The sequence below is a fragment of the Apteryx rowi genome, unplaced genomic scaffold (assembly GCF_003343035.1).
Source record: "Apteryx rowi isolate R43461 unplaced genomic scaffold, aptRow1 scaffold_338, whole genome shotgun sequence".
In the NCBI taxonomy this organism is placed as follows: Eukaryota; Metazoa; Chordata; class Aves; order Apterygiformes; family Apterygidae; genus Apteryx; species Apteryx rowi.
The window spans coordinates 917406-937771 of record NW_020449841.1 but is presented as its reverse complement, the minus strand read 5'-3'; the positions used below and the strand labels follow the sequence as shown (position 1 = coordinate 937771).

Sequence of the window (20366 nt, the reverse complement as noted above, 5' to 3'; positions counted from 1 at the left end):
ACCTGCGCTCCGACAGCGGCGGCTCGGCGGCCCGCATGCTGGCGGCCGGCGCCGGCTCTGGCGGCCCGCGGCGGAGGCACTGCGGCCCGCTCTGGGGCAGCGTGGCCGTCATGGCCATCCTGGCCTTGCAGATCGCCTCCACCACCGGGCTCTTCGTCTACTTCACCATGGCCATATCCAAGGTGAGCCCGCCGGGCGCGATCGCCCCGACAGAGCCTGGGGAGGACGGCGAGGCGAGAGCTTTGTCTTGCAAAGCCTCCCCGCCTCCACCTCCCGGGGCCGTTCCGGTGCGGGGCTGCGCACCGGGGAGGGACCGGGACCAGCGGGGATCGGGCCGGCAACCCCGGGGCAGGGAGAGCCCCCGGGCGCCCGGCTCTCCCGGGACAGGGAGCTGCCCCCCCTCGGGAAGCCCCGCCAGCTTCAGGGAAGCCTCAGCCTGCTCCCCCGCCACGCCCCGGCTTTTGCTTACCCGGGACAGGCAGCTAGGAGTGCTCCACAGCGAGTTTTCCCGGCTGGAGCGGGTTTTGGCGCTGCCACCGTGCTGGGGAGCTCCGGGTGCAGCCCCCGCCCCGGGCTCAGGAGGGAGCTGCGGATCCAGCTGTGTAGGGACAGAGCCCCTGGCCCAGGCTCCATCTGGAGCTGTGCATCCAGATGTGGAGGAAAGGGCACCCCTGCCCTGGGCTCCATACAGAGCTGTGCATCCAAATATGGGGAGATGGAGTCCCTGCCCTGAACTCCATCTGGAACTGTGGATCCAGATTTGGTGGGAGGGACCTCCTGCCCTGGGCTCAGTCCAAAACCATGGATCCAGATGTGGAGAGAGGACACCCCTGCCCTGGCCTCCATTTGGAGCGGTGGATCCAGATGTGGGAGAATGGAGCCCCTGCTTTGGGCTCCATCTGGAGCTATAGATCTGGATGTGGAAGGAGGGACTCCCTGCCCCAGGCTCCATCCAGAGCTGCAGTTCCAGAGGTGGAGGGATGGAGTCCCTGCCCTGAGCTCTGCCTGAAGCTGTGGATACAGATTTGGTGGGAGGGACCTCCCGCCCTGAGCTCCATCCAGAACCACAGATCCAGATGTGGGGGGGCCACACTGTACTGGGCTCCATACGGAGCTGTGGATCCAGATGTTGAGAGAGAGAGACTCTCTGCCCTGGACTCCAGGCCACATTTACTCCTACCCCATCTCCTCCCCACACACTGCTACCACCATTCTCATCCTACTCATGCTTCAGGACTGCTAAGGCCTTCTCACCCACTTCGTGACACTCTGAAAGTGGCCTAGGTGGGGAAACCCCCCCCGATACCAGGATGTCTTAGGTGCTTGCTTCAGCCTTAATCACATCAAATAATCATGCTGGCATCCAGCCTTGCCCACCTACTCTCAGCATCACTAATGTCAAACAGTTCCCAACCCTGGCACTCTGTGGACCAGGTACTATGGCCCAACAGCCAACCTTTCCTGGGGTTCAGCAACTGACCTGCAACACTGCCTCCTGTTAGACACCACCAGACCTAAAACACTGGCTCCCAGCCACAGCACCAGCCCCACTGGTTCAGGACTCCTTCAGACCAGGCAGTGCAGAGATACAGTCCTTGCTACAACAACCTGGTGCAGGACAGGCCTGAGCCTGTTAACAGGTCCCATTGCCCCCACTGAGTTGGGCACTACAGTGGGGAAAACACCAAACAGGAGGGATCATTGGTGTGAGGAGAGAGAAAGTAAGGATGGCCAAGCATTGTTCTGGGCAGTTCCACTAATGGTAATGATCATCCCTGATGATGAAGGGCCCATCAAGAAAAAGGCCCTGGAGTGCCAAGCATTACACAAAACCACAATTAAAAAACAAACAAACAAAAAAACCCAAAACAAAAGCCCTGCCCAGGAGATCAGAGTCAGCTGTGCATGTGGGAGGAACAGCCTGGCTGCTGCCTGGCTGGGCATCCGTCTGAGCAGACTCCATCCCTCACTTTGGGGTTTGTTTCCATCCCCAGACTGTGTAGCACCCACTGTGGGGGCTTTACATGGAAGACACCAGAGAGAGGAGAGGAATGCAGGCAGACACACCATAGGGGAGGGCTGGGGCAAGGAGGAGGCCACCTAAGTGTCCTCATCTCCCTCATTTGGGAGGCTAGTCGCTGGATCCTTGTATACAAGCAATGCCCCCAGTGCAGGTAGGTGGTCAGAGCTCAGCTTGTCCAAGAGCACTATCGCTTGATGCAACCAGCCTACCCCTCAACCCAACACACACACACACACACACACACAACCACTTGGGCCTCCAGTTTTACAAAACTTACCCTATCACTTTGCACTTGATTTAAAATGCAAGTCTCCTCCTCCCCAACCTACCCAGCAGTAGGTCTCCAGGTGGGGACACAGATGGATAGGAAAACAGGGTGGTTATCCTGCAATGAGAGAGGTGCCAGTGGTACACATTACCCATCACAGCCAGCTTTAATCAAGGCAATTCAGCACAAAGCAGTCAGCGCCAGATGGGTGTTAATGCCTGGAGGGACAAGACAGGTGGTGGCAGTGACCATGCTACTGCTGGGAGTGTGCGACCCTCATCACCTGGACCAGTTGGACAAGGGCTGCCTAGGTTATGCGGGCACATGCCGTAATTAGTGCTTCTGGCAGTGCAGAGCAGTTGTGTGCACTGGCCCTTCCCAAACACACGCATGTGTTGCCAAGTTTCACATGAGCAGTCCCAAACCTAGGGATCTACACTGCGGCAGTGTGTACCTGCTCACACAGGTGAATCTTTGCGCGACTGCAGCCCAGTCAGCTGAACCCACCCCAGGCAAAACACTCCCAGGGCTACCCTTGCCTGTCTCCCAGTCATCCAGATGTGGGAGTCACTGCACCCAGATGTGTGAGCCACCACGTCACCCCCTCTCAGCTCATCACTGCATCCCATCTCCCAGCAGCGATGGTCCTAGTTCTTCCTGCCAGCCTTCATTTAGACATATTGCCAGTGGCACCAACACCCCGCCAATTTTATCTTACCTCACACAGTCTTTTTACCAGTACTAGAGTCTCTGTATTGATCCCAAACATGGCTGAGGGCACCCTGGTGGTAGATGGTGTGCAAGAAACATCAGACGAAATGAGCAACCCACAACTGTAGCTGAGGGAAGCAGACAGGCAGGTGTGAGCTGGGGGTGTGCAGGATGCTGCAGGGACTGACAACATGGCCAAGCCCAAGAACTCCTGGGTCCTCTCCTGGGAATCTGGGAACGACCTAGGTGATAAGGGCAGGATGGTCAAGGTGCCTGTATTTATTCCCAGCCATTGGTGCACCGATTTCAGGGCAGCCATCCATCTGTGCCTTGATTTCCCCCCATCTGATACAGCCGCCCAGTGTACTGAGATCCTATAGCCAGCTGCACCCCACTGGGGCTCCAGAGCCAGGGCTGAGCCAGGTCAGCCCAGGAACACTCTGTGAAGGGGTAACTCACCATTCAGCAGGCCACATCACGTGGAGGAAGGCTTCCCATCCCAAACCACAAGCCAGCACAGACTAGTAAGGGTTTGAGGTCTTCCTGGGCTGATGCAGCACTACGAGCACTTAGGATCCAGTTGCCAGCCAGCATGGTTCAGCAGCTGGAAGAGACGAGCTGTGTGAGATCACATTTTTGCAACTCCAGCTTAGCTCAGCAGTGATAATTAAAGCACCAAGAGCATGGGCCAGGCTTCCTGGGCATTTCCAGCCTCGAGCTGCAGCTGTTCCTCTGTGCATGGTGCAGCTACAGGCAGCACCAGAACAGGTCCAAGCATTGCAGGGCAACTGCTTCCCCAGGCTCTGTGAACATCTTGTTCAAAGCTGAGGATGATTTTGCTGATTAAGAAGCCCAGTCCCCCCAGGACAGGAGCAGAAGAGGAGGAAGGAGAAAGAGAAAGGGAAATTTTCGTTCTTCTCCTTTGTTTGGTGCTCTGTGGCTTTGCAATAGTCACTGTCTCACCTCCTCCTCACACTCAGCACTAGGAGTCCATGAAAGGGGCTGTTACATTTCCCCAAGAGCTGGGACAAACAAGATCCGCTTCTGCCAGCTCTTGGGGACTGTGAGAGGATGAGATAAGATTTAAACTGTCCAAATCACAAAGCAGATCTGGGACAGTGCGCAGGCTCCACCCCAGCCTCCTGCCAATTAACCCCTTCCCAGTAGCGCCAATACAGTTTCCATTTCCATTCTGACAGCACCATTCTGTCCCACCGCCACGTCTGGGATCGCAGAAGTTCAGGGTATTCTCCACTCTGTGGTGCAGCTGTGAGGGCTCTTAGCCTGTAGGAGCCATGCCAAAGGGGACTGCCCTGTGTACAGGAATTCCCCCACTGCCCCCTACAGCCAAGCCACGCATACCACCCTCATCTTTTCCATTTAACATGTGGACATCCAGGTATTTCCATTCCAGCTCAAAGCCCAGTCACAGGGGAGCTCGGAGGAGCTGAGGTGTTTGCAGCTTATCAACCAGCAGCAGGAGGGCTCAGACTTGGAGGAGCTGATCAGCAACCAGTCCTGCCTCAAGCTGGCCAACACCATCAAAGCCTACGTGACCACGGTGAGCCTAGATCTGCTGGCCGAGGGGAAAGGGGAGAATGGGGCACCCAAAAGGAGAGCTCCCACCTGCCTCCCCACCTCATTTTCCTCATCCACCTAACCAGAGAATGGCAGAGGGCAATTGCAATGCTTGATTTAAGAGGGCTCAGAGGAGAGGGGCTGCATGCCAGGCTGTCTGTGGGTCTGTGCATCAAAAGGGCTGGTGGAGCCCAGAGACACAGCATGAAGGACAAGGGAGTAATGAGAGGGGCAGGGGAGCAGGGAAGATCCTTTACACCTTTCAACCATGGGACTGTTTTTCTTCTCTAACGGTTCAGGTGACAGAGAACGTTATCCGCAGGAGCACGGTAAAGGGTGAGTTCTTTCCAGCCGGGATCTGGGGATGCAAACTGGGACTCCATTCCAGGGGGATTGGAGCTGCGAAGCATTGAGGACTTGTTTGCCTGGGTCTGGGTCACTGTGACAAATCCAGTCTCTCACGGCCAGACAGGTGGAGCCATGGTCCACATGTGCACAGCTCAGCATGAGGCCAGGGATGCCAGCGGGCTGGGGGGGGGGGGGCATGGAGCTAGGTCACTCCCAGGGCAAACTCCACCGGATGCAGTGCTGCAGCCACAAGCTGAGGCAGGAGGGGAGCAAGGCCTGTCCTGCTGGGCAGGTGAAGGACATTCATCCCCAGGCATAGTCTGGAGGGACAGCCCTGTACGTCTGTTTGGAGTCTAGGGAATCAGGGCTTGCCTGCCCAGGGGTCATCACTGAAGTGTTAGATAATCATTGACTAGGCATTTCCCTCCCCCAAGGAACCTCGCCCTCTTTGCAGGGTCAGCAGGGCCCTTCCCTGCTTGCTCAGTAAGAACATGCTCTGCCGGCATGGTGCTGGGGGTCCCCAAATGCTCTGGCCTTTACAGCCATTTCTACCTTTCCTTGCAGAAGCCCAGCGGAGCTACTTCAACACCTCGGAGGGGCAGGCTCCTCCCAAAACACCCAGCAAGCCCTCAGCGCATCTAACCCTCCGCCCACAGAGCCTGGCCCACGATGGTGAGTCTGGGAGCCCAGCTGAGCACCAGAGGGTTTCCGAAATGGGAACAGGGAAAAGATCCCACCCAAGGGCAGGGGACCAGCATTGGAGAAAGGATTTGGTGACAGCTAGGGCCATGTTCCTCCTCTCTGCTCCAAGAACACCTTTTCCACACCTCCAAGCTGGGGAGTGGGGTCACTGTCAGAGGCAGATAGAGCCACCCCCTCCCTTGCTCCCACCCTGATGCGTACTGTCCAGAGGAGCTTGCTTCCCTCCATGACCCTTCTGCTTCCCCCCAGGAAGCTCCAAGCGCTTCGGGAACCTCTCCCAGTCCTGCCGCCATGCCATTGCACGCTGGGAAGACAGCACTATCCACTCACACCTGCAGAACATCACGTACCGGGATGGCCGGCTGCGGGTCAACCAGGCAGGCAAGTACTACGTCTATTCCCAGATCTACTTCCGCTACCCCAGCGATGGGGCCAGCACCCGCATCTCTGTCCCTCAGCTCGTGCAGTGCATCAACTGGAAGACCTCCTACAGCCAACCCATCCTCTTGCTCAAAGGAGTTGGCACCAAGTGCTGGGCACCTGAGGCAAACTATGGCCTCCATGCTCTCTACCAGGGGGGACTGTTTGAGCTCAAAGCTGGTGACGAGCTCTTCGTCTCCGTCTCCTCCTTGGCCATTGACTACAACGACGCTGCAGCCAGCTATTTTGGGGCTTTCCGGCTCGACCTGTGACATCCTCCTCATCCTCATGTCCATCTTCTGACCAAACCTGCTCCTTCCATAGTGACTCTCCTGTGTGGCCCACAGACAGTCTTCGCAGTCCTGTTGCCTTCACCTGTGCGGGATGGCAGCCAAACAGCCAGCCTCCAAGCCAGGAGGACAAGGTGCAGTTTAAAGCCCTCCACATATTGTCCCTTGTGGTGAGGGACAAAGCCAAGAGGAGGTCACAGCATGTGGCTCCCAATAGAGACCTGGTGTGGTCAGTGCTATGCAAGGGAGGATGAGTGCCACAGCCACTGCAAGCCTGGCCCCCCCCGGAGAGTGGAGGGGAGGAAACCAATGAGCCAGGAAGGGTCTGCTCTCTGAGGGCCAAAAAGGGACATGCGTGAAGGATAATTTCGCATCCCTGGCAGCACATGACCTCCCCAGCTCCTGTCTGAGCAAACAAAGCAGGGAACATGAAACAGCTGTCACACCAGCTCCAGCAGCAGCCTGCCCTGTCCAGGGAGCTGGAGGGCACACAAGGACCCTGCCAGAGCTTGGGTAAGGTTACACAGGGAACACAGAATGGGACAGGCCTCTAGCAAGAGCCACATCACCAAGATGCCTTGCAACCATGCAACATGCACCCACCTATCTTCCATCCCCAGCAAGGTAAAGGCACATCCACAACTGCAATAGAAATCCTCCCCACAGCAGGAAAACCCTCTGCAAGTCCAAACACACAACTGGCACAGCTGGACATGGCAAACCAGGCTGTGAGCTGCTGAGGAGCACAGTGCGGAAGGTATTAGGCCAGAAATCAGGTTTAGCAGAGAGCAGCAGTGTGGTGAGTGTGGCTGCAGGGCTGGCCTTCCTCCCCTCTCTGCCTGCAGATACGTGGGAGATCCAGCACTCATGGCCACCAGTTATCAGAAGGGTATGAAGGAGTTTCGGTTCAGGCTAGTTAAAGCCTGGAGTCACACCAGTAATTGGCTTCAGAGGGTCAAAGAGCAGAGCCACAAAGCTGGATTAATTACCAGCAGAAGTGGCCGCACCTAGGCACATGGCAGAGATGCACATTTTTCCTGAGCCAGGTTAGACAGCAAGGCGACACATGAGCCACAAATATCCCCAGTGATCCTGCACCAACAGAGGCCAGTGTGTAGTGCCTCTGGCTCAGCATCTCCTTCCTGTCCCCAAGCAAACACAGATATGTCGCACCAATGAGAGGGTGCAATGCTGCTGCCCAGAGCCTTGGGAAAGCTGGTCAGAACACGGAAGGCCAGGGCAAGCTGGAGACCTGTAAGGCTGAGATGCTCCTGGGCTGGCCATCAGCAGGCTGGCAAAAGCAGCAGCACCTGCAGATCCCCGAGTGCTTCTTTGTGGCACATACAAACCCCTGAAAGTGAGGAAAAGTCATCAAACTGCCCTGATCTTCTGTTCCCAGGGAGCAGTCAGCCCTGCAGCAACTCTCATGGTGCCACGTGCTGGAGTCCCAGCTGGGGAGGCTGCACGTGGGGAAATGGTATTGCAGAGTCCTGGCACTAAGCTGAGCTGACCTCAGGGTGCTGTGAAGCGAGCCAGTCCGTCCCGCAGGGCAGAGGCCAGCTCAAATACACAGGACCACAGAGCCAAGGAGCTTCACACCAGGTCTCCCCTTCACTCCTGTCTCTTCTGACCAAGCCTCGCTTTTCTCTGGGTTTTGTTCCTCCGAGCCCGGCTCTCACATTGTTAACCGTCAGGATTTCAGCTTGGGTCACACAAATCCCCAGGCAGCTGCATTTTCCCTGTTGCTATCTGCCCCAGTGCTACTGCAGCAGTGACACCAGGGCTACACAAGCCCAAGCGGTGCCAGCACAAGCTCCAGGACAGAGAAGAGCAAACCCCCATGGTCAAACTGCAGGTACACCTCAGACACAGAAGGTGGGTTTGAGCAGGGCAGAACATGATTAAGTTGGCTTGGTCTGTGGATGCTGGGGTGGATACAGCCCCCTTTTGTAATTACTTGTATATTCTCTGTATCATACTAAGACTGTTGATGTGTACAGACATGTGACAGCAGCACAGGCTCCCAGGAACGACACGAGTAGCCCTTGTACCAGCAGGGCTGTGGGGGAGCTCAGTGCTGGTTTAAATAAACCCTGTACTCCGGTGCTGGCCTCACACCTCTTTGCATTGGGCACCCTGTGTGACTAGTTGCGGGTCTCTGAGCAGCCACAGTGAGGTGGATCAGACAAGCAGTAACTTGACAGTTTGATATCTGGGCCAGTTCAGGTGCTCTCTGCTATGATGCTGCAGAGCACTTGGACCCTGTGCAGCTCCATTCACTGCCTAACAGCTTTCTCCACCTGTCTGCACCCCCGTCTCTTTCCCTATTCCTTGTCCTAGCAGATAACCCAGCACAGAGACTGTCAGTGAGCAGCAAGAACTGCAAAGGGTCAGAGCAGAGCATCAGATTGCCCCCTAGCACCTGCAGACCCACTCCAGCTCCCCGAAATATCCACACCTGGCAAAAGTGTCAGTCTAGCAGAGTCCTGCCTTCCAGTCCCGCTCCCTGTGTTGGCCCTGATGTGCATCCAGCAGCAAGGGTGCAGAGTGGTGGTGCTGGGACACTGGCAGCAGCTGTAGAGCAGTTCAGGTACCATGCCAGAGCTGCCGAGTGCCAAGGTCGCCTTGAGAAATGGGCTTGTGCAGGTTCCCCGGAGCTCCTTCTCTAAGTGTTGCAGGCCAGCCCTAATGAAGGCTGCAGGCAATAAGTGGATCTTGTCTCATCTTGCATCTTTAATGCCTCTAGCAGCTCATCAGTCAGCTTGCCTGGGCCAGGGCCATGCCGGGGCAGCTGCCACCTCTCCCCCACACTCCTGCAAATGCCCAGGGCATTCCCAGGAAGGTGCGCTTCCCAGGAAGGTGTGCTTCCTGGTCCTCCTTTGGGGTTGCCAAGCCCAGCCCAAGGCTGCTGGAGCCTGCACACAGCTCAGCCCTCAGCAGAAAAAGCTGCCAAAGGCCAAACAAGAGGGTGCTGAGATGGGCTGGTTGTCCTTCATGGCACAGCAGGGGCAGGGGCAGGGGCTGTTTCTTGCTGCTGCTCTCCCTGCCGCAGCTTTCTGGGCCCAAGCCATCTCCGTTTGCAGCCTCTGCTGGGGCTGAGAGCTGGTACCAGGCTGAGCCAGGTCACTCCCATATGTTCCCGTACTGGGAATGTGATCTTCCCCCCAGACCCAGGAGAGGTTGGCCCTTTGCTGTTCATCAGCCTTCATCTCCCTGTCCTGCCGGGCCCAGAATAGGAAGAGGCAGTCCCTCATTATAGCTCTTGATCTAGGAGGTGGATACGAAAGGGTCCCCAGGGCCAGGGTGTGGCCAAGGAACCCTTGCCTACAGCAGCATGGAGAGAGGGAGAAGGCTGCGGCACTCTCCCTAATTGCTCTCTGCCAAAGGGGCAAAGCAGCTGCTCCAGTCAGGGCTGTGGGCTGTGAAGGGACTCCAGAGTCTTGCTTCACCCCAGGCTGCCCTGTTCCCTGGCTGAAATCCCATGACCTTGGAGAAGGAGGCGAGGCTCGCCCGTGCAGTGTGCTTGTCCCTGATCGTCATGTGTTTTGCTCTTACCCAACACAAACAAAGCACAAAAGCATGCAGTACAGCTGGGTTACATGTAATATTGCTTTAGCAAAGATACCCAAACATGCCAGGCCTCGCTGCATGTTCACAGTCCAGCTCGTTTCTGGCACTAATACGAAAACCCTTCCTTCCAAAGGTACCTTTCAGATGGTCCCTTATTCTTCTACCTCCCATTCTTGCTCCTGCTTTCTGGGCTGCTTTAGTGACTAACAACAGGACTCCCAGGGCCCTCAAAAACCTTAACAAACACCACTGCAGAGAAACTTCACCCCCAGGAGAGTGCAGGACTTGTCTGGGCTCCCAGGTACTCAGCTGCTGAGCTGTCTTGGGCCACTGACCCTGCAGTCATGGGAACTTGGCGCTGAATCAGACAACTGCAGAAAATGGAGCAGGGGGCCTAGGAGTAAGGGGTGGGGGGTAGTCTCTGAAATATGCTTTAAAGTGTTTCCCCCAGCATAGAGCAGGGGGTAGGAGATTGCTGTTTTCCACGCAGCAACCAGGAGCCCCCAGCATCTCAGGTAAGCCATCCTGTTGCGTGACCTGGGAGAGTCAGGCCCAGTGCCAGGTGGGCTGACGGGCTGCTCTAGTTTCTTGGAAGAGAGACAAGTCGTGGGTGGATGTTTCTGTAGAAGAGAAACTGCAAGAGCATCAGGCCAAATAGCAGCCTCACTAATCTGGCAAAAGCCAAGCAACACTGGGCAATGAGAGACATGACAGACTGGAAAAAAAATAGTTGAAGCAGTGGGGTGTAGCCTGGCTGAGGCCTGAGAGTATGGTGCCAAGGTCCCAGCTCTGCAACATCTCTGGCAGATCTGTGAGTTTTCCAGTTCTCCTGGTCTCAGGGCAGCCACGGGTGCTTCACAGGACCCAGTGGCAGGGAAAAAGCCTTGCAAGCATTCCCCAGATCTGGAGCTACTGCTGAACATGTCTCTGAAACAACCAGATAGCCCTCATCAATGGCCACATTGGAGGAGATCAGTATCCTGCAGAGCCCTGGTATCCCTGCTCTGCTTTGCCCCTTTGTACACCTGGGACTCTGGAGCATCTCTATTCCTCTGCTGGCTCCCAAACAGCCAGCACCCTGGAGAGGCTGGCAGTGCTATTGAGAATAGCAGCAAGCATTTTAAAGGTGCTCTAGATTCCCTTTCAAGCATTACAGTCATGTAAAACAGAAGCCCAGCAGCAACAAGCACTCTCCACCTTGAGAAAGGAGAAGTTTTGTTTCAGCATTTCACAGGCTGCAGACACAAGCGGACCCCAGCTGGCTCCATTAGCAACACAAGAAACACAGCTGGCTCCAGCTACATCTCCACTGGAGGGATAAACAAAAACAAACAAAAAAAAAAAAAAAAGAGGAAAGGCAAAAGCTTGCAAGTGTCAAAGAGAGCAGTCCTAGGGAAAAAAACAGTGCAGGCACCTGATGGTTGGCTCCTGGCTAAGCTGGCCTGGGGTGCAGCAGTGGGAGAGCCCCGGCCAGCCAGCTGCTGGGAAGGATTTCTGAGTGCTTGGCTGTGCCTTTTCCCCATTTCCATGCAAACACTGAAGCTGGCAATGGAGGGGGAAGAGGGGACAGGGTAGCAGGACTGGAGCTCCCCCAGGACAGCTGCAGGCACAGGTGGAAAGAGCTTCCAGGGTCCGCTTCCAGGTGCCTGCAGAGGGGCTCTGGAGAGGGTGCTTTATCAGCTTGAGTCACCAAGTCCTGACGCATCATCTCTTCCTCACTGTGAAACTTCCCCTTGCAAAGCAACCTCACAATTCCCAACCCTCCTGTGGCCTTAGAGGAAGGTTAAGATGAAAATGAGAGGTTGAGAAAAGCAAAGCAATCCAGGGAATTCAGATGCACCTCTGCAACACCAAATTGGAAGATGATTTTAGATTTCCTGAACTGCTCTGGAAATTTCACAACAAACAGCGAGCACAGTTGGAGTCAAAACCGTATTGTCCGTGCAGCTGGGCACAGGATAACTGCCTGCTTTCTGTACATCCCACCCCACTGCCCCTGCAGGCAGACTCTTTGCTTTCATTCCCCCAGTCACACTGATGTTTCCAGCATCAGGCAGGACTGCTTGCTTGTACAACGGCAAGTCCTGGGTTTTGTAAGTTTGATTTTAACAAAAAGCCCCAAAGGCTGGGCCACATCAACCCAATGGCCACATGTGCAACATCCTCAGAAACTGAGTATCTTCATTTTAAAGAGCAACTGGAAAAGGAAGAACTTGGCCTGTACTGTTTTCCCAGTTGAGAGTTTATTTGCACAAAGTTATGCAAAGATTTTTTTCCAGGAATTACTGTGGAACACCCTGAAGCCTCAGTCCTTGAATGCATGAAGAGGATGGGGAATCTTTAACCAAGAGAGCTTGAAGTCATAACCATAACCTGCTAGCTCTCTCTCTCTCTTTTTTCTTTTTTATATATATTTGCCAGAGATGCAGAAAGCAGGATGGATGCAACCAAGACAGAGCACAGGGCAGGCAAGCACTACTCCTAATTCCTGCACCAGGAGATCTGGTTAATCATTAAGCCTCTGTGCCTCAGTTTTCCCACCTGTACAAGATGTCTAGTGCTGTCAATCTTTGTAAAATGCTTCAAGACCCGTAGGTGAGTACTATACAACAGTGCAGCACATAGAACTCGTACCTACTTCTGGTAGCATCACTGATAGAGCACTTTTATTCCACAAAGGCAGCTCAGCAGCAGAAACACAGGTAAAAATTCCTGAGCGTGGTCCATGTTTTAGACCTGCTTTCCACACAATCAAGCCTTCACTGGCTGCAACCACCTCTAGATATTTCTGCCTCTAATGTAGCTCCTAAGTTTCACACAGCTTTCCCAAGGGAGCTGAACAGCCACGCTGCACAACTGCAAGGAGCCTGACTGGCCTCTCCTACAATGGGAAACAAGGTAAGTCCAAAGAAACCTTATCAGCACATATGGCTTCCCAAACCATGTCATCTGTCTCAGGGCATATTTCTGGCAGCAAGGATAACACCAGGGAAATACTGAACCATATGTTATAGTGAACTTTACACCAAAAAGCTGTGTATATGCCTGTATATATTTATACATATAAATATATATATATATATAATCACACACACACAGAGCATTTGCCACCTAACAGCATATAAAATAATACCATTGGCTGCATTACTCATCTGTTTGCCGATTAGGCAGTGTCACTTTGCCCCGCAGTGATTTCTTCCTGCAGCTGTGAAGGCAGAGTCATGGACAAAGTTGGAAAAGCCAAGTGTCTGTGTGTATGTGCCTGTGTGTGTCTGTCTGTCTGTCTGCTTGTGTGTGTGTGTCTGCATGTTGGAGCTGCTTATGCGAAACATGTGGTTTCAGGGAACAGGATCAAAATAAATCTCAGTGCCAGCAGGCCAGTTGCAAAATGTCTCCAGAAGTGAGAAAACAGTTTACCTCTCATTTTAAAAAGGCAGCATGGATTAACATTGACACGCAGGCTTCATGGGTGGCTTTCCTGATCTCTGCCAGAGCCGAGTATGGCAGACTCAAAATTTCACGGAAAAATCGCCCCAAACTCGAATCAGACTCCTTAAAAACACCAGGAGATGGATTCAATCGAGGTACTGAACAGCATACTCCATCTCCCCACTCCCTCCGCATATAGCCACTCCTGTTCCCCTGCAACCTCCAAACGGAATATTTCAGAAAACCTCTCTGCCCTTGTCTGCCCCTTTAAAAAAGAGCTTGGGTGAGGGCAGTCAAGAGCACTTGTAACAACGTTTTCAGACGAACCTGAATTCTCATGGCTTCACCATGTTTATTTGATCCGGATACATACTCTTTCCTTGTAGTTGCTGCCAAAGCAATATCTTATCTGCATTGTCTTGAGGCTTTGCTTTCAATTCATTGTGTGGCTGCAGAGACAGATCAGACAAATTTGCCAGACAGTAGAGGGCGTTTACCACGCTTTGTTGTCCTTTGTCTCAAAACAAATTCTGGGGCTGCAGTCTCTCTTTTAGCTTATTATTAACCCGTTCATCTCAGCCTGCAGGTCTTCTGTTTGCAGGCATTCCCTTCCCAACAGGTCTGATTTTATTTTCGAGTCCCAAGTCCAGAGCAAGTTCTCGGAGATAAGGAGGAAATCCACACTGAAAAACACGTCAACACCCCAGGAAACCATTTCTTGGAACAGCATAAATAAAGCATACAAAGAGAAAGCCCTGGTGTACTAGAGGTTATGACCCTATTATCACGTAAATACAGAGGTGAGAATTCAGAAAGCTCGCACATCATGCCACTGCTCCTCCAACATCTTCAATCCCACCTCACTTCCCTGCATGCCTTACTTGGGGGTAGCACAGTGCCAACTCTTCCCCAAACATCAGTTAATCCTCAAAGCAGAAAAATAACAATTAATAAATCCAATTCCTTCAGCGAGAAAGATTCAAATAGCCACAGGAAGCAGGACACTCATTAACCTGGTCCTACCTACAGGAAAACATTAATGCGCTTACAATGCAAGGGAGCAGAATCAGCCCTGTGCTGCTGTGAACAGGAGACCCTTTTCATCCACTGCATCTGCACCAGTCCCACTGGAGGCATGTTGCTCACAAGGCTTTCACCAAATGCTTTCAAGCAGGTGCTTGGACTCGATGACCTCACCACTGTGCCCGCGCTTGTGCTCGCCGAGCACTGCAGAAAACCTCTGCAAAATTCAGGGAAATTCTGTGAAAAGCTCAATGGTTTATTGGATGGAGCCTCCAGGAGCGTAGCTGCAGAGGGTCTGCAGCCTGAGACGTTATGGTACTGTGAGGTCCCACCAAGATGCCAGGGGAGGGGTACTGCTTTGAAGATGACTTCTCTCCCCTCCAATATTGAATTTCCCTTTACTGCCCAGACCTTGGACTTCTAGCAACAGGCCTCAGGGCTGCTGGAACACTGAATCTGATCCCAGCAGCTGTATCATTCCTCCTTTATCACTAGCACATGCATGATCTTGTGTGTCACAGTCCTACATTTTTTTCCTGCTTCTCTCCCAGCACAGAGATCTCCTGGCCCAAGTCCCTCTCCCTGGCTCTGAACATGCTCTCCTTTTGGGAACAGCAGCCTGTATGCAAGGAAGCAGCTGAGCTGAATTGATCCAGACCCATATATCCCATGTACCAAAGGAAAGACTAGCTACACTGTTTTCCTCTTTACTACCCCAAGTGAGACAAGCCAGAGGTACCAGAATAAACAGTTCCACTTTCTGGCTTCCTCAGCGTTGTCCCCAATGGTGTGGGAGACACAGGATGAAATCTGCCACACTGGTCACCACTGTCCCTTTGCTCTTCTCCTGCCCATCACTAGGAATCTGGACAAATCTGCAAATGAAATTTGTGACCTGAGAAAGAGCCTGCCCCTTCCACCACCCTGCTTCCCACCCACAAATACCCTGTATCTGCTGCCTTAGGCCAGTTTGGCACAAGGCAGGGTGAATAGAGGGGGGATCATGATGCATTTTACACTATATTTCATTAAGGCAAAGTTCAGAGGATGGAGCATTTCTCCTTGGCCGGGGGAAGGACATGGGTCAAGCAGAAGAGTGTAACTGAGAGCCTACCACTCCAGTGGCCCCACATTTCCATAATAAGCTACCTCATGCATTTTTTTGTGTTCAACTCCTAGCACGTACACTCCCTGGAAGACAAAGTCAACCTCAAATCACAACCCACCTTTAAGACCAAAGCTATAACAGGCATCTGAACCTCTCCCAGAAATTGTCCTGAATAACATATTTCATAAATATAACATCTTCCCCCAATTTCCCTTCCTCTTTAGGGTAAGAGGTAAAGAAAACAATTTATAGACAGACATCTCCTCGCACAGTTTCACCCCCAAAGTCAGGAGGTTTCAGCAACAGATGAGAAAGTGTTTAAAAGTGCACCAACACCAGCCATATCTCTGGTTGTTTAACCAAGTGCTGCAAACCACATTTCTTGCTTAGCAAGTGAGCTCAAAGGCTTGGTTTTATTTTTCAGGTTTACAGATTTATACAACCACTTTTCAGCTTCCTCCCTGAATTCTCACTGGAGATGACATGTACAATGTGCTGCTTGCTGATGAGAGACCCCACGGCTCCTCCTGGAGTACCTCTGAAGGTAAAGCAACACAAAAGCAACAAGCAGATGGAGCAAAACACTTTGCAGCAGCTAGAACACTCTGGGGCAGGAGAACCTCTTTCCAAGACAGTTTTATTGATCAGGGCCAATGTAGAAAATGATTGAGTTAAAAAAATATATAAATATTATTACCAGCTTTCATTTTAAAAACAAATGAGTGCAGAGATCTTTTCAGACAAGAGGCAGGTTTCTCCTTCACAAAGAGAAGTCTTTTACCCCTTGCAACATTTTTTTATTTGCCCATCATCACTATGTTTGGTTTGGCACAGTAAGGACTCAAAATCCTGTCTCCACCGAGGACCAAGGCTCTCTAAAATGCAGCTCTACCAGGCTTTCCCACAAATCCCGGGTTCATGTTTTCTGACAACTCTCACCTGTGATGTGATTTTTTCAGGCCAACCTTTTGAGGACAATTTGCCCACACTGCAAAGTCGCCCGATAAGCACACCAATGGCTCATTGCCCCAAATCCACAGACTAACACCACCTTCAGAAACCCTAGAATGAGCTTATTTTGCAGCTCATCAGGCAACACTTCCAGGGCCAGCTGACAGCTCAGAAAGGGACACCACTGGCAAAGAGAACAGCAGCCAAAGCTCCAAAACCAACTTCCAGGAGGTGAAGAGATGCCACAGGGTTACCTGCTGGTTCATCAGGGTGCCAAACAGGTGTTTCCTGCCCCGAGCCTGGGAACTCCTCACTGCAGACCCTTTACAGGATGCCTTCCAGGAGAAGTCTTTCCTCTCCAAGCACCCCTCCGATTTGCCTGACACTACCTGTGAGGGTTGGGCTTCAAATGCCTCCAAACCTGCATGACACAGCCTCTGTGGGCCTCCTCTGAACATCTGCTCATCCCCAGATAAGGCACCTGCCAACTGCAACAGTCCAGCTTTGTTAATGGGTTTTCCTTTCAGCAGCTCTTGCTATTTTGCTGGCACGCAGTGCACTACTGCCACTTTCCCAGAAACGGTCGCTCCTTTTCCCCTCTGTGAGAACAGTGCTCAGCACATTAACTGACATGTTACATGCTAATGACTGTGGCAGGATCTCGGCTCTCATGTAGTGTGGGTCTAATTAAAGGAGACAGTGGGAGTTGGGGGTTACGCTCACAAGCTAGAGCCTTTCTGTATATTGTAAGGTAAGCAGAAAAGTGTAAAACAAAAAGCTTTGTGCTTTCTGGGGTCACAAGTGTGCCAAAAGCAAACAGGATCTCGTGTGGGAAAGAGCATCTATGGGGACAAGCCTCTAAGAATAGGACATAAGCATTTAAAAGCAAAGTTTCTGATGCAACCACCCAAAGCCTGCTGACAGCCAGAGCAGAGGCAGAATGTAAACCATACCAAGCTACAAAGCATTTCCAGGCATACCACAGCTTTTGTTTTAATTCTAAGAGGACAGAGCGAGAGATCTCCTGCTGCACAAAAACACCACAGACAAAGTCAAGGCATTTATTTTCTTAAAAGATATCTGATCCAGTAGTAACATGTTGGTATGAGTCCCCTTTCAACCATACAAGAATTCAAGTGGCAGACATCATCTCACTGCAGCATTAAAGCAGTGGTGACAGATACCTGTTGCTGGATGGCTTTGAAAAATAAACAAACTGACTTCTGTGCAAAGTAGAGATGAGAAATTTGTTTATTTATACTCAAGAGTTTAAGACTGGCAAAATTTCCTGCCAACTCTAGACATTTACCGACAGAACAGGTGTATCATGGGCTGGGGTAGCAGTGTCAGGTTGACACCTCATCACTTCCTGCCAGTGATGCCTCAGCCTTGTTCTGAAGGTACCTCAGCCAGGGACGAGAGCAGTTCAGTTGCCGTGGCCTCTTCAGTTGAGATTGCCAGAGAGGCATGCTTGTGCAAAGTGCAACACGTGTTTAACAGCCAGAGGTTTGTCCATCAGGAAGCGGATTAGGAGCCCCCCCTCATTTCTCCAGCTCCTTAATTCTTGGCCATCACTCAGTGAGAGCTTGGCTCCCTTCATGCGGACACTCAGCTCAGGGCTCCCTTGTGAATGCCCAGGGGTGAGCCAGAGATGAATGGAAGCTCTCTTTCCAGTAACAATCCTCAGTCACAGACAGTAAAATAAAGCCTGCTCTAGATAGAAGCCATAGTGAATATCATTGGCCTCCAAATGCATTTATATATTTTCAAAATTTCAGTTTTTATTAACATAAATAATTTGATAAAATCTGGGACAGGGATTTGAGAAGCACAGACGTGGAATGGGACAACTGAGGGACAAGTCATTTTGTTGACAATGGTCAGAAAGGGTTTTTATTGCATAGTTGTTGGTAAAAGGAGAGACACCAAGTGGCGAACATACATAAAGTGGCAGTTTTCTCAATCCTAGAGCCAGGATTTGAGCCTGAGTTTGGTGCAGGACTGGGGAGAGGAGTAGGGAACAGAATATGCATTTATGTAAACATCTTGGGTACAGGAGTCTCCACTAAGACATCCTCAGACACTGCTGATTAAGGAAGAGGTCAGTTGTGCAATATCTAATGTGATCAGGGATTGGATGGAAGTGCAGTAAAGCCAGGGCAATAAACTTAGGACTCAGCCTTTACCATTTCAGTTACAGGCTCAAGAGAAATCAGGAGGAGAAATCCTTAGGTAGATATCTAAGAAAAAAAAATGACAAGAATACAACCATTAACGCCTTCTGTCTGCAAGCCACAAAGTGAAATTAAATACATTCATAAAAGAGTAACCAAAATAAGCTTCTTCCCAATCAGAAATAGAGTTCAGTTTTAAGCAGATCTGCTCCTTAGGTGATTTTTTTTGTTTTCATTCTTTCACCAAACCATCCTCAGCTAGCCGATACTGATAACTAAGGAGTTGAGCTCCTATGTGGGGTCAGTTACAAAGCTGTCTTACAATTTGGTAAGTGCTTTTTTTTTTTTTTTCCTCCTCCTTTTTTCTCTCTCCTTCTGTTTTACTGTAGAAGGACTTAAGTGGCTAACTGGGAATACACTGCCCCTGAGTTATAATTGTTATCTTTCTGCCACCACCTGAATGCTGCATGCAAAATCATCCTTCTCCTTCAAAGCTTCTGAAGACACAGAACTGGGTCCTTGTCTTTCCCTCCCCACATTAGTTACAAGAATTCAAATAAAATAAAAAAGAGATAATTCTGTAGCATTTTGCTTTTACTCCTTCATGGAATCTTTCCAATGCAACTTCACAAAAGCAATGTAAATAAAGTCCTTTTTCTTCTAAAGAGAAGATTAATTTCCACAGATTATGTAGTGCAATTGGTTATCCTGTAGAAAAAAAAAATATATCTATCTTCTTCAGTTCCACAGAAGGAAATGCCAAAAACAGTTGCAAGGTCTCAATAAAAATAGGAAAGAATATCCAGGATCTTTATAAAGTTTCTTCTGTGTCAAACACACAATACCTATTAGTCTGCCTTTAATTGAAGAGTATAGAATCTGGGTCCTGGTTAGCCAACTGTGCAATGTGCTTTAATACATCCTTTTTGGTAATGATCCCAAGTAGCTTCCTAAAAAATGAACACACATTATTAGTGCATCAGCTCCCAGAGGGCATATGCTCAACTCTCACAAGGCTTCTCAGATGATAATTTGTAATGCTCTGCAGTAGTCAAAGTGCTTTTTCGGATCACAGTGCAGTTACTCCACAGGAAGTATGGTGTTCACCATCTCCAATCAGATATTCTATCAGTATTTCATACAAACACAGGTAAGAAGATCAGAGCCAAAAGACAAGTGTTAATAGTTTTCATTAACACCCACCAACCTTCTCCAAAAAGATCAATTTGAATTTCTAGGACTGCATTTTAAGTCCTGATCCTCTCAGCAGCTTTAATTTCAAAAAAGGAGTTGTTCAAGAGCCATGCCAAGATTCGCTAATGCAGGGGACTAATTAAACAAAACTTCTGCTGGAAAGTGTTGGTTAACAATGCTACTTTCTGTCAGAAGCAGAATAGTTCAACTAGTCCAACTGCATCACTACCATATCTGGTAACACAGAGAATAATTCCTTTTATAGTGTCACTTCAGTGAACAGATAGTGACTTAAATCATTAGTTTTAATTCTTTGCCCTCACTCATCCCTGCCTCAACACACAATTCCTGAACTGACACTAAAGTGAATTCAAGTCATTACACAATGTGCATGACCAGATTTGAGATGGAAGAGGTCATGAGCCCTTTCCATCTGTGTTAGGGATGTCAAAGTCATCACCATATGGACCTGTGTTACGACTTCACTGTTTCCATTACTGCCTCAACCAAAAGCAGCTCAGGGCTTCCACAATTGCTTGTTTCCAAGTTACAGTTGCTCTGGTTGGTACTCAGTGCT

The 20366-nt window shown here is 51.0% G+C and overlaps 2 protein-coding genes across 14 annotated transcripts in view; one reads left to right on the top strand and one right to left on the bottom strand.

The window, feature by feature from the left end:
* Window positions 1–6: 6 nt before the first annotated feature.
* LOC112969152 (tumor necrosis factor ligand superfamily member 10-like) lies at window positions 7–8398 on the top strand. Its single transcript, XM_026072147.1, has 5 exons — window positions 7–182; window positions 4417–4563; window positions 4880–4916; window positions 5493–5600; window positions 5880–8398. Exons 1-5 carry the CDS (start codon window positions 36–38, stop codon window positions 6320–6322), a joined length of 882 nt encoding a protein of 293 aa, XP_025927932.1. The 5' UTR covers window positions 7–35; the 3' UTR covers window positions 6323–8398.
* A 9070-nt stretch (window positions 8399–17468) lies between these two features.
* LOC112969160 (H(+)/Cl(-) exchange transporter 5) overlaps window positions 17469–20366 on the bottom strand; it is a 53641-nt gene continuing 50743 nt past the window's right edge. For 12 of the 13 annotated variants that reach the window (XM_026072164.1, XM_026072166.1, XM_026072165.1 and 9 more), the window contains one exon: window positions 17469–19545. In XM_026072164.1, coding sequence (XP_025927949.1) covers window positions 19455–19545 — 91 coding nt within the window. In that variant the 3' untranslated portion in view covers window positions 17469–19454. The remainder of the gene's footprint in view (window positions 19546–20366) is intronic. The other variant, XM_026072162.1, reaches the window with a different exon arrangement.

Bases quoted from the DNA above. Each gene is read 5' to 3' on its own strand.
- LOC112969152 (XM_026072147.1), top strand. From the start codon at position 36: ATGCTGGCGGCCGGCGCCGGCTCTGGCGGCCCGCGGCGGAGGCACTGC. The intron at 183-4,416 runs GTGAGCCCGCCG...TTTCCATTCCAG, and splicing joins TCACCATGGCCATATCCAAG to CTCAAAGCCCAGTCACAGGG. The intron at 4,917-5,492 runs GTGAGTTCTTTC...CTTTCCTTGCAG, and splicing joins CCGCAGGAGCACGGTAAAGG to AAGCCCAGCGGAGCTACTTC.